The sequence below is a fragment of the Arvicola amphibius genome, chromosome 8 (genome assembly GCF_903992535.2).
Source record: "Arvicola amphibius chromosome 8, mArvAmp1.2, whole genome shotgun sequence".
Classification (NCBI taxonomy): domain Eukaryota; kingdom Metazoa; phylum Chordata; class Mammalia; order Rodentia; family Cricetidae; genus Arvicola; species Arvicola amphibius.
In genome coordinates this window covers 105113210-105127152 of record NC_052054.1, presented here as the reverse complement: position 1 = coordinate 105127152, position 13943 = coordinate 105113210, and the positions used below count along the sequence as shown (strand labels likewise).

The 13943-nt window shown below is 41.5% G+C and overlaps 1 protein-coding gene across 6 annotated transcripts in view; it reads left to right on the top strand.

The window, feature by feature from the left end:
- Window positions 1–13943, top strand: part of Dis3l2 (DIS3 like 3'-5' exoribonuclease 2) — a 363987-nt gene that overhangs the window by 237507 nt on the left and 112537 nt on the right. For all 6 annotated transcript variants that reach the window (XM_038339065.2, XM_038339064.1, XM_038339061.2 and 3 more), the window contains one exon: window positions 4190–4269. In XM_038339065.2, coding sequence (XP_038194993.1) covers window positions 4190–4269 — 80 coding nt within the window. The remainder of the gene's footprint in view (window positions 1–4189; window positions 4270–13943) is intronic.

Here is a 13943-nt window from a genome sequence, read left to right as displayed (position 1 = left end):
TTCTACTACCCTATAACACACACACCTCATTCCCAGACCCTGACAACCACTGATATGCTCTCTGTCGTTATAAATCTATACTTTTGAGAATGTTGCAGACAGGACCGCACCAAACAAAACCTGCTCATTCCATATAATTTTACTTGTATGTATATGTTTTCAAGGCTTAGCATTTGGTATTGGATAGCCAGTTGATGTGTTCTTCCTTGGAGAAGACTGTCTCTCCCTACTCAGACTGACTTAGTTGCTGGTAGTTCTTTGTCTAGGGTTAAGGCCTGGGGGCTTTCCCCATCCACATTAGAGTGGCTATTGCTCTCATATTTGTTTACGTCATGTTTTGACAGCCGTGTTGGTGAGACTTCATGGGTGTAGAATTTCTGACATTTCTTTTTTTTAATTAAGAGGTTTTTTTTAAAAAATAAAATAAAATCTTTTCTCATTTTACATAGCTATCCCTGCTCCTACTCCCTCCCCTCCTCGGGCTCTACCCTTTCCTCTACTCTACCCCCTATCCACTCCTCAAAAAGGGTAATGCTTCCCATGGGAAGTCAACAAAGTCTGACACTTCATTTCTAGGCAAGACCAAGGCCTTCCCCCCTATATTTAGGCTGAGCAAAATATCCCTCCAAAAAGAATGTGCTTCTGGATGCTAGTTCAGGCACTAGGGATAAATCCTGATCCTATTGCCAGTGCTCCCACAGACTCCTCAAGCCTCACAACTGTCCCTCATTCAGAGGGACAAGTTTGGTCCTATGTAGGTTCCCCTGCTGTCAGTCCGGAGTCACCGAGTTCCCACTAGCTCAGGTCAGCTGTTTCTGTGAGTATCCCATCATGGTCTTGACCCCTTTGCTCATATTATTGCTCCTTCCTCTCTTAGGCTGGTCTCTGGTAGCTTGGCCCGGTGCTTTGCTGTAGATCTCTGTATCTGCTTCCATCAGTTGCTGGTTGAAGATTCTATGATGACAATTAAGCTAGTCATCAATCTGATTACAGAGGAAGACCAGTTTAGGTATCCTCTTCACTGTTGCTTAGAGTCTAAACTGGGGTCATCCTTGTGGATTCCTGGGAATTTCCTTAGTGCCATGTATCTAGCTATCCCTTTAATGGCTCCCTCAATCAAGGTATCTTTCCTTTCTCTCCCTCACTGTCCTTCCCCCTTCTTGAGCATCCCATTTCCTCATGTTCTCTCTCTCCTTTCTCTTTTTCCCTTCCCCTTTCCTTATAACCTATCTCCTCCCCCCCACCAAATTTTCTTAGGAGGTCTTATCTGTTTTCCCTTCCTAGGGGAATCCACGTAGGTCTCTTTTAGGGTTCTCATTACCTAGTTTCTCTGGGATGATGGACTATAGGCTGGCTGTCCTTTGCTTTACGTCTGATATCCACTTCTGAGTGGGTACATGTCATGTTTTCTATCTGAGTCTGGGTTACCACACTCAGGATGTTTTTTTTTTCTAGTTCCATTTCATGCAAATTTCAATTTTTGTTAAACACTGGGTAGTACTCCATTGTGTAAATGTACCACATTTTCTTTATCCATTTTTCAGTTAAGGGGCATCTAAGATGTCTCCAGGTTCCAATTATTCTGAATAATGCTACTATGAACACAGTTGAGCAAATGCCATTGTGGTATGAGTGTACATCCTTTGGGTATATGCCTAAGAGTGGTATTGCTGGGTCCTGAGGAAGATTGATTCCCAATTTTCTGAGAAACCACCACACTGGTTTCTAAAGTGGCTGTACAAGTTTGCACTCCCACCAGCAATGGAAGAGTGTTCCCCTACTCTACATCCTCTCCAGCATAAGCTATCATTGGTGTTTTTGATCTTAGCCATTCTGACCAATGTAAGATGGTATCTCAGAGTCATTTTGATTTGCATTTCCTTGATGGCTAAGGATGTTGAACATTTCCTTAAGTGTCTTTCACCCATTTGCAATTCTTCTGTTGAGAATTCTTTTTTTTTTTTTTTTTTTTTTTTTGTTTTTTCGAGTCAGGGTTTCCCTGTAGTTTCTAGAGCCTGTCCTGGAACTAGCTCTTGTAGACCAGGCTGGCCTCGAACTCAGAGATCCGCCTACCTCTGCCTCCCGAGTGCTGGGATTAAAGGCGTACGCCACCACCGCCCGGTGAGAATTCTTTGTTTAGATTTGAACCCCACTTTTTGATTGGATTATTTGGTAATTTGATATCTAGTTTTTTGAGTTCTTTATATATTTTAGAGATCAGCCCTCTCTCCAATGTGGGGTTAGTGAAGATCTTTTCCCATTCAGTAGGCTGCTTTTTTGTCTTAGTGACTGTGTCCTTTGCCTTACAGAAGCTTCTCAGTTTCAGGAGGTTCCATTTATTCATTGTTGTTCTCAGTGTCTGTATTACTGGTGTTATATTTAGGAAGTGGTCTCCTGTGCTCATACATTCAAATTTGCTTCCCACTTTCTCTTCAGTGAGGTTCAGTATGGCTGGATTTATGTTGAGGTCTTTGATGCATTTGGACTTGAGTTTTGTGCATGGTGATAGATATGAATCTATTTTCATTCTTCTACATGTTGACACCCAGTTATGCCAGCACCATTTGTTGAACATGTTTCTTTTTCTACTGTATAATTTTAGCTTCTTTGTCAAAAATCAGGTGTTCATAGGTGTGTGGATCAATATCAGGGTCTTCAATTCAATTCCATTGGTTCATCTGTCTGTTTTTCTGCCAATACCAAGCTATTTTCATTACTGTAGTTCTATAATAGAGATTGATCAGGGATGGTGATTCTTCCAGAAGTTCCTTTATTATAGAAGATTTTTTTTGTCTATTCTGGGTTTTTTTGTTTTTCCATATGAATTTGAGTATTGTTCTTTCAAGGTCTGTGAAGAATTGTGCTGGGATTTTATGGGGTTTGCATTGAATCTGTAGATTGCTTTTGGTAAGATTGCCATTTTTACTATGTTGATCCTACCTATCCAAGAGCTTGGGAGATCTTTCCATTTTCTGGTATCTTCCTCAATTTCTTTCTTCAAAGACTTAAAGTTTTTTTTGTACAAGTCTTTCATTTCTTTGGTTAGTGTTACCACAAGATATTTTATGTTATTTGTGGCTACTGTAAATAGTGATGTTTCTCTGATTTCTTTCTCAGCACCTTTATCATTTGTATATAGGAGGGCTACTTATTATTTTGAGTTGATCTTGTATCCTGTCCCATTACTGAAATGGTTTATCAGCTATAGGAGTTCCCTCATCGAATTTTTGGGGTCACCTATGCATACTATCATATCATCTGCAAATATCGGGAATTTGACTTCTTCCTTTCCAATTTGTATCCCTTTGGTTTCCATTTGTTGTCTTATTGCCCTCGCTAGGACTTTGAGTACTGTGTTAAATAGGTTTGGAGAGAATCAATGAGACAAAGAGTTAATTCTTTGAGAAAATCAACAAGATAGACAAACCCTTATCCAAACCAACCAAAAGGCAGATAGGGAATATGCAAATTAACAAAATCAGAAATGAAAAGGGGACATAACAACAGACACAGAAGAAATCCAGAGAATCATCAGGTCATACTTCAAAAACCTGTACTCCACAAAAATTGAAAAATTTAAAGGGAATGGACAATTTTCTGTATAGATACCACATACCCATTTTTTGGCATACTCTGTTTACCTGTATGGGAGGACAGTGCAGGAAAGCAGCTATAGCTGTTCCTCGAAGAACCCACTGTCATAAATTCAAAGAGCAGACACTAGAGAGAACCTAACCAAGAGGACTGCCTCTCTTGGTACAGAAACCTTATTGGGAAACCCTCTTTCCAAGGAGCTGCCTCCTGGCTGCCTGAAGTTCTCTCTTGGGGCAAGGAGAAAAGGAGAAGTTGTTGTCAGATAACAGAGAAGAGTAGTGATCACAGCTTTGCTCTTCCAGTCTCACATTCCTCCCTCCTTAGATAAGAGATTGTAGATGTTCTTTACAGCAGGTCGCATGTACAAAATTAACTGTTTAACATTTGATGACAGTGGGTTATTTGTGCTAATTTTTTTTTTTTTTTTTTTTTTTTTTTAGTTTTTCAAGACAGGGTTACTCTGTGTAGCTTTGAAGTTTGTCCTGGCACTAGCTCTTGTAGACCAGGCTGCTTCAAACTCACAGAGATCCGAGTGCTGAGATTAAAGGGTGCGTCACCACTGCCAGCTGCTAATTCTGTTTTCTATCTTTTCTAGAAAAGACTGTATATTCACCATTGATCCATCAACTGCTCGAGACCTCGATGATGCCCTCTCCTGCAGGCCTCTCACTGATGGTAGGATGGAAATTTCTCTGCTGCCCTGTACAATGGGCCACCCACATTCCCATGTGCTGAATACCCATGTCTGTTTCCATGAGTTCCTTAGGCACCTTAATGAGCAAAGATGGGTTTGCTTCATTCCTGAACTTGGCTATACAAGCTAAATGTTGAGCCCCTGTGGAGGCTCTGGTGAGGGAGAAAATGAAAATGTCCTCTCACTAGCTATTTTTGGGTCTTAGAAGAGGCAACCATGAGAGCAGAAGAGCTGCTTCTAACCTTGGCTCACTCCAGCATCAGTATGAGGGATACCTATGGGCTCTACCCCAAAAAAGACTGGTGTTTCCTTTAAGCTCAGCATGGAGGGACCTCCCTCAAGACATAATGTGCAGTGGGCAGAAGGAACATCCTCCTGATAGATATTTGTCTAAGCCTGACCTGCAGAAGCCCCACTGATCCTTGTAGCTCTTTGTCTATTAAGAAAATTGTTAATGGCAGACTGTTAAGGGCCTTTTAAACATTCTTGAAGCTGTTAGGACAGAAAAGGCAGGATTACAGTCAGGGATGAATGTAGTAGGAAAAATAGCAGCTAACTGTCAAAAGCCATATGGAGGGTGTGAGGAAAATACCCTATCAATTCTCTCCATGCCCAAAGATAGAGTTTCCAGCTACTTCTGACCCTTTCAAGAAGAGAGTCTTGATGACTACTGTGACTTTGGTTAATCTTGGAGATTACCTTGGTCTAACATGACCTTTGATGGTGTACCCATGAGGCATGCACATCCTTTTGATTTTAGTCTGCCACAAAGCATTTGTGGTCTACCTTCAAAGTATCCATCCCTCATCTTCCTCTGATGCAAACTTCTGCATGTTTCCTTCTCTGTTGTAATAAGCAGTGATGACTAGTAGGCATAAACCAAGAGAGAACATGTTGACCAAAATTGCTTAGCTTCTTTTTGTAGGAGCTATCTCCACCCACCCTCCAAAATACTCCAATGGCTAAGGCTCATCCAGGCTAGGCAATGCTCTGCTGCTGAGCTATATCCTTAGCACATATTCTTAGTTACATGTTTCTATAATCTAAAACTAGAGCAGCTTATGTTTGAGAGCAAACGTCGGCCCAGTGTCTGAGCAATCTCTGCTATACACAGAGGTCTGAGCAAGCCTGCTCTCTGCATATCCCTCTCCAAAGCACCAGCATGAACAGTGCCTTAGGCAGAAGCCTGGTGGTGCTGGGCCTTCCCATGGGCTCCAGCTCCCTCTGTTAGTGGTTGAAAACAGCTGCTCCACTCACTCGCTCCAGTTTTATAATTGTTTATGGCAGGAGTATAATGTCTGTTTATCTCTGCTAGTCTCAAGCTCCTAAACTTGTAGGCATAGCAGGAGCTAGAATATGCCCTGCCTCACTCACCCTGCACAGCAGCATTATATCTAGTGTGCAAGTGTGTGGGGAAGGGTCTCATGAAGAAAATGGGTTTAAAAAAATTACTGCAAGAGAAACAGATTAGTAGCAAATAATGTTCTTTATTTGTCAGACCACGGAAAACCACACAGACATTGTTCAGCAGGAATTCAGACACAGTGAGGAAAATAACTTGTCAAAAGACTGAAATAAAAGGAGAAGAAGTAAGCCAGAGAAATGTCAGAGAGGCTTTGCAAGTATAGGCATGCAGACCTGGACTGGAGATGGGAGCAAGGTCCACTAAAGATGAGGTCAGATGAGATTAGGAAGAGAAGTGTAGAAACAAGTAGCAGAATAGAGAAAGAAAAGTCAGAGGTGGCTTAGCCTGGATGCTGAAGAACTACCCACAGGTAGACACTGGAAAGTCAGGAGGACATGCTGGTTTGGGAGAGGGTATCACATGGAGTTGTCTGTCTTGTGATATGAATTTATATGAATTACTGCTAGCCTATTTTTAAAGGACAAGAGAATAAATAAGCTGAATAGATGATGTCGTAAAAGTATAGTAGGAGAGCCCTGGAGGAAGGCAAGCAACACACCCAAAAGCAGACAGTGATCATCTTAGGACAATGGGGTCACGAGCAGTTTTCCTCTCTGCTCTACTTTCCAGATTTTGTCATGTGGTAACAGTAGCTTGATCATGAAAAGACTTTGTAGTAAAAAGTTATGAGGTGCCAGAAATCACAAGCTGCCCAGTAGTCTCCCACTGCACCAGGTTATCAGACCCTTCTGTCTGCTTGGTATTTCTTGCATTCCAGAGAGACAGTTGACATCTGTGCATTTGGCGGGGCAGCAGCAAAAGGAAGAAACCAGGGAAGGCTTGGGAAAGGTCCAAGGTGGTCAGTCAAGCATTTTTTTTTATGGTGGCACTTCCATAGTTGGCCATTGTGACAACTGGTTCTGCCAAGATCATTTATCCAGGGAGATGAAGAGCAAAAAAGGCAAATCCAGTTTGGATTGAGATGGGGTTGGCTAAGTTCAGATTCCCTTAGTTACCATTTCATATCAATTCCTACTTAGAGGAAAAAAATATTTACTATTTCAAAAAAATAATGTTTTCTGGTCATATTTACATAATATGTGTTTACTTAAAGAAAATTCTGTATAAAAGTTATTTTTTCTTTTGGTCCCACAGAAATCATCTAAGTGACTATTCTGTGAAAAATAAGATACACAGACAGGTAGAGTCTAGCAGTGCTCACACTATCTTTTATAGAGTGCCAGTGTATGTCCGTGTCTTTCCTATCAGGTGCAAGATATAGACAACCAATTGTATGAAGTATTAAAATTAACTTAGAGGGAGGGAGTATGCTCCACACCTCCCTTCCAAGGCAGAGCTGCACTGCTCATCAGATCTGGGGTTCACTCCTTCCTTTAGCCCAAATACATAGCTAAGGGGAAGGAACACTCAACAGCAATGGCGATTCTTTCATTTTTGCTTAAGAAAATATTTAATAACAAGTGGATATCCCAGAATCTAAAGAGAGTAAATCCCAGCTTAGTATTTTATGATTGTAACAGATTGCCTGCAGCACACCTCACAGTTGACCTCACCACTTTAGTGTGGGAATACCACAGCTGTAAGCTCACCCTCTGGTTCTTAATTACCCTTGCATCATTCACTTTATTGAATATCCAGATTGCATTTGAACTTGTTACCTTAAAGACAACCAATTCTGCCATAAGAGTGTGTCACTCTTTTGAAATCCTCCCCTGCAAGGTTCAGAAATAGTTATCTTTCTGCAGTTTTTCACTTGTTAGTCCCATCAGTGCTCCTTAGTGCCTTACAGCACAAACACAGTGTCTCAGATGAAAACTCCTAAACAAGAGCTATCATTTATCTTCCAAATCACACCATCTCTTTCCTGTCTTGTGGCTGATAAAGTGTGAATCCATTTGCCATGTCATAGAGTCTTCCTGCCTCTGTGAAGTCTGGGGTGTATGGCTTGTAAGCTCTCCTAGCAATTTTATCTTTACTGGACAGAGCTGGGATCTGGCTAATAGTTGCCCATTCTGCTCACTTACTGCTTCTCCATTGTGCCAAAGAGCAAAGTGTCAGGCAGACAGGTCGTGGCTTTTAGCTTTAGTTGATTCTGGACCCTCACAATTCTCCAGCTCCTTGTTGTGTGTGTGATCTCTAATATTTGCTCTTTCATTGAACAGGGCAGGGTTGTCTTCCCAGGCTTAGAAGTGAATGAACAGAAGAACAGAACAGATGCTAATGACTTGGATTTCTATTTAGAATGATGAAAAAGTTCTAGAATTACATGGTTGGTAGTTGTACAGTTTTATGAAAATATTAAAACCATAGAGGGATAAATGAGTGAATGATGAATAATAAAAATAAATAAACAGATCTAAATCCACTTATTCATGACGTTTCCCGGAAATTAGAATGTATACCTTATCCATAATTATCAGGCGTTTTAGTGGAATATCCATCTGGGTGCCTATAGTCACATTCCTTTCACTATTGCTACGAGTCTTTTTTTTTTAATTTATTAAAAATTTTATTAAAAATTTCCACCTCTTCCCATTTCCCTCCCCCTCCCTTTGTAGTCCAAAGAGCAGTCAGGGTTCCCTGCCCTGTGGGAAGTCCAAGGTCCTCCCCCCTCCATCCAGGTCTAGGAAGGTGAGCATCCAAACAGGCTAGGCTCCCACAAAGCCAGTACATGCAGTAGAATCAAAACCCAGTGCCAATGTCCTTGGCTCCTCAGTCAGCCCTCATTGACTGCCACGTTCAGAGAGTCTGGTTTGATCACATGCTCCATCAGTTCCAGTCCAGCTGGCCTTGGTGAGCTCCCATTAGATCAGCCCCACCGTCTTAGTGGGTGGGCGCACCCCTCGTGGTCCTGACTTCCCTGCTCATGTTCTCCCTCCTTCTGCTCCTCATTTGGACCTTGGGGGCTCAGTCCAGGGCTCCAATGTGGGTCTCTGTCTCTATTTCCATACCATCGCCAGATGAAGGTTCTATGGTGATATGCAAGATATTCATCAGTATGGCTATAGGAGTAACCAGGGTAATTCTTGTGGATTCTTGAGAATTTCTCTAACACCAGGTTTCTGCCTAACCCTATAATGGCTCCCTCTGTCAAGATATCTCTTTCATTGCTCTGTCCTTCCATCTCTCCCCCAACCCCTGTCTTTTTGATGCCTCATGTTCCTATCCCTCCATCCCATCCCTTTTTACTCCCCCCACCACAGTTTACCCAGGAGATCTTAAGACACAGTATGTATACACTCATAAGTGGATATTAGATATAAAGCAAAGGATAACCAAGCTATAGTCCGCAATCCCAGAGAAGCTAGGTTAAAAGGGGGACCCTAAGAGGGACACACATGGAGGGCCTCATGAATCTTTCTAAACCCCTCCCTGCTACTTCCTGTGTCTCTCTGTGTGTATCCTGGGTCCTCCAAAACCTCTGTGGCTAATTTGGTTAGCCAGTTTCTTACTCTGCCCTCTGATTCAAAGTAAACTTTATTGGCAGTCTCAGAGTGTCACTGCAAACAAATATCCCACAACATTTTTGCCTACAATCCCTTTTTGGTTGATTTTTCTTAAAATTTTTAGGAAATCACTTCTATCAAAGTATCATAAGTGTGAGATCCAATATCAACTGTATTCCTGATCCATTCATCTATGGGTTCTGATTGCCTTTCAAGCCCTAATCACCCTTTTGCATTCCTAATTAGTATTTTCAAATTAGGCAAAGATTCAATTAAAATTTTTCTAACTTCTGGATCTGATATTATTCTATGTACAACTGAAGTCAATCTTTGAAAAAAAACAATGAAGGCCTCTTTTGGGCCTTGTATAATTTTAGTAAATAACTCAGTCCTCTTTCCCAATTCTTCAACTTTGTCCCAAGCATTCCAGGCTGTTGTATATCTTTGCAAACCAGCATACTGACTGACCTTCACCAAGAAGCTGGTCTTGGGAAATATCAATACCTCTATCCCTATTTCATTGTTATATGACCCTAGCTTTCTCTTTCTGCCATATTTTCCTTTGTAGCCGAGGACCAGCTTCCAATACTGCTATAGGTGAATTTTTCCAGTCTTGGGGGATAATTCTGTTCCAGGTTGCCCATGAATTTAACATCTGCTTAACATAGGGTGAATGCACACCATATGAATGACTGCTTCTTCAAATCTCCTCAAATCTAACATTTATACAGGATTCCAGTTAACTTCTGTATAGCCTAGGGGGTATCTATTATCTGGTGTTCATTATTGTATGGTAACTGAATAAATTAAGGTTGGTTTTCTAATAACCTTGGACTAGTCTTCAGTTTCATAATACAATGGTGTAGTAGGTTCTGCTGTAAACTCCTCTGTCTATGTATAAATATTTTTCTTAGTTTCACTAATAAGTCTTTCTAAAGCTTATATCTTATCAGTCGGTTTTTCATGTTTGGTGTAGATATCAAACCACTTTTTAAAGAATAAAATATGAATTACCAAACTGATAATAATTATAATAGACATGTCAATCCCAGCTATTTTAGTTATTTATTCATTTATTTTTCCAATTTCAAAATATCCATTGTGGAACCATATAGAGTCATAATTCTCTGCATCATAGTATTCCTCATTCATAACATGGGAAAGATTTTATGGTTGTTTACCATCTGGTGTCCAATGCATGGCGTTAGATCATGCAGCAGTGAAGCCCTCACCTCTTCCCGCCACCACTGACACCAGTGACACTACTCCCCTATGAGTCACAGGTTTTTCGTGTTATGGTCTCCCTTCAGAAGCCTCCAGCCAGATCTCTTCCCTCACTGTGCAAATGTAAGGATCCTATAAACAGTGTTCTTTAGGTACTATCTTTCATTGTTGTGCCTGTTCCCAGTCCTGTCACAGCTCAAGAATCTGCACTCGGTCCCTTGGGGCCCATAAAGAAGCGGTCTGTGGTGTTCTCACTCATTGCTGAGGCACTTGGCAGTGTTGTCTACTTCCCTTCCTCAAAGCTCTGTCTTCCTCAATCCAAAGGACCTGCTTGCTCTTGGTTCTGTGTTGGAGACTGCTGAACTGTCATTTCCCCGACATACACGCTACACACCCTGTCTGTCCATAGAGAGCTATAGGACAGGTTTACCTCTGAGCCTGTTTCTTCTCTGTCCCCTGCTGTCATAAAGACTTTGTCCACCATAAAACTAACAAAAGACAACCATAGAATCACATTGTCTACATTCTCATCTCAGGACTGTTACTTTCCACCCTCACTGCTACCCGTTATCTTCACTGCTTTACTGCATTGTACCATCAAGAACATGCCACTTCTCTTACATCTGATTGTACATATGGACCAAGTCCTACCAAAGTGCTTTAAGGCTAGTCTTCTACCTCCTCTTTCACTTACCCCTCTTCCCAGTTACAACACACACATACACACACCACATATACACCCCCCTACATGTACAGACATAACACATACATGCCACATACATACACCTTACATATACAAACATACCACACATACATATAATACATACACATTCATATCATACACTCTTACACACACACACACATGAGCAAGATAAAACTTTGTATAGCCCTTTTCTCCTAGAAGAATTAATTGTTCCTACTTTGATTATATTAACATGTTTTCTTCATGTTTCTAACAACAATAAATATGATTACTTTTGATTTAATTCCCCCTTTTTTTCTTGTTTTTCGGGGCAGAGTGTTCTTGACATAGTTATGTCTCAAGTAGCATGCTTGCTGCCCTAAACTTTAAAAATGTTCGGTGTTGTCAGACTTCACCAGACAACCTGTGGTATACTTACAGTAGCTCACTTGTTTGTTTTTTGATTTGCCTTTTTCATTCTTCTGTCTTTGTTTATAAATTTGTAGTTGCTTATAGGTTTATATCCTGATCTATAAGCCTGCTTTACTTTCTGGGAAGCTTCTCTAAACTAAATATGTTTCTTTGGAATTGGCATAGTCTCTCCTGTTTTATCCCCATCTTTGAACTCATATGTCATGTCTTGGTAATACATACAGGCTCACTGAATTCTGTCTTATGATTGTGCTCTTTATCTAGTGCAGTAAATTTTGTTTACCTCCTCCCCAGGGTTTTCTTATGTGAGTCACTGGATACCCTACATGCTTTTCTCTCTTCATGCCTACAGCCTTCTGAGAGACTCATACCAAGTGTTTTATTTTTCCTTTGTTCCTGTCTGCATCCTTGCCATTCCCAACCAAGGAATTACTAACTCAGGTCTACTATGGTCAGAGAACTTACCTTACTCCTCATGAATGTCTGGAAGTTTGGTTATATCTCGACATATATTTTTTTTGGTAAATATTCCATGTATACTTGAGAAACACATGTTCTCCTCATTGTTGATAAATAATTGATAAGTGTCAGTAAAGGCACTATTGCCTAGTCTTCTGTGTCCTCGTTGTTTTGCTTTCTTCGTGCCTGTGTTAGCCTTTCTTTGTTGTGACGGGTAAGTACCAGAGAGAAGCAGTTTTAAAGGAGGATAGCTGTGTTTGGGATTGAAGTTTCAGAGGTCTCAGTCCAAGGGCAACTAGATCCATTGCTTTGGGCCTGAGGCAAAGAAAACCCTGTGTCAGTGAGAGTGTGTAGAAACCATTGACCTCACAGCTCTCAGGAGGCGACCTTTCTGTAGTGTGTCTCCTTTATTTCCAGCATCTACTTTGAAATTGCTATAGATACTCCAATTGTTTGTGTTTAAATTGTATTATCTTTCAGCTGGAGAGGTGGCTCAGTGGTTAAGAGCACTGGCTGCTTTTCCAGAGCTCCTAAGTTCAATTCCCAGCAACCACATGGTGACTCACAACCATCTCTAATGAGATCTGGCACCCTCTTTTGGTGTACAAGCATACATGCAGGCAGAACACTATATATAATATATAAATAAATCTTTCTTTAAAGTATGTTTTTATCTTTCTTTCACCCCCTTTTTAGAAATATTTTATATTTTATGAGGAAGTTGTAGACAGTTGAGGATTCAGATTACGCTGTAGCTCATGCTTCAACTTTTAACTTTTTATATTTAAAGTGAGGTAGTGGTAGTTGTCTTGGTTTATTTTGTTTATTATCTAATGCTGTTGGCCAATTAGAGGAGGAGATGGAAGGAAACTCAGGTGCTGAGATAGATCTTTGGACAAGTTTTTTTTTCTCATTTTTTTATTAAAGATTTCCATCTCCTCCCCTCCTCCTCCCCCTTCCCTCCCCTCCCTTCCACCCATACCCCCACTCCACCCCTCTCCAAGACAAAGAGCCATCAGGGTTCCCTTCACTATGTTAAGTCCAAGGTCCTCCCAGCTCCCCCTAAGTCCAGGAAGGTGAGCAACCAAACTGACAAGGCTCACAGTGAGCCCATCCATGCTGTAGAGTTCATGCTCATCGCCGTTGTCCTTGGTTTCTCAGTCCTCCTCCACCGTCAGCCACATTCAGAGAGTCCGGTTTGGTCCCCTGTTCCATCAGTCCCATTCCAACTGGACTTGGTGGTCTCCCGTTAGATCTGTCCCACGGTCTCAATGGGTAAACGCACTCCTCACGGTCCTGACTTCCTTGCTCATGATCTCCCTCCTTTTGCTCCTCATCGGGACCTTGGGAGCTCAGTCCGGTGCTCCTATGTGGGGCTCTGTCATTTTCTCCATCCAATGCCAGGTGAAGGTTCTATGGTGATATGCAAGATATTCATGAGTATGGCAATAGGATCTGTACATTTCTGGCACCCTCTCCTCAGCCGCCCAAGGACCTAGCTGGGGGCATCTTCCTGGACACCTGGGAACCCCTCTAGAGTCAAGTCTCTGCCAACCCTAGAATGGCTCCCTTAAGTAAGATATATAATTCCTTGTTCCCATATCCACCCTTCCTATATCCCAACCATCCTATTCCCTCAAGCTCTTCCCATCCTCCACTTCACACTTTTCTCTCCCCCTCCCCCCTCCCCCCATCCCACCCCTCCCCCATGTTCCCACTTTTTGTCCGGCAATCTTGTCTACTTCCAGTATCCAGGAGGATAACTATATGTTTTTCTTTGGGTTCACTTTCTTATATAGCTTCTCTAGGATTTTTTTTTTTTACGAATTATAGGCTCGATGTCCTTTATTTATGGCTAGAACCCAATTATGAGTGAGTACATCCCATGTTCATCTTTTTGGGCCTGGGTTACCTCACTCAGGATGGTGTTTTCTATTTCCCTCCATTTGCATGCAAAATTCAAGATGTCATTGTTTTTTACCGCCG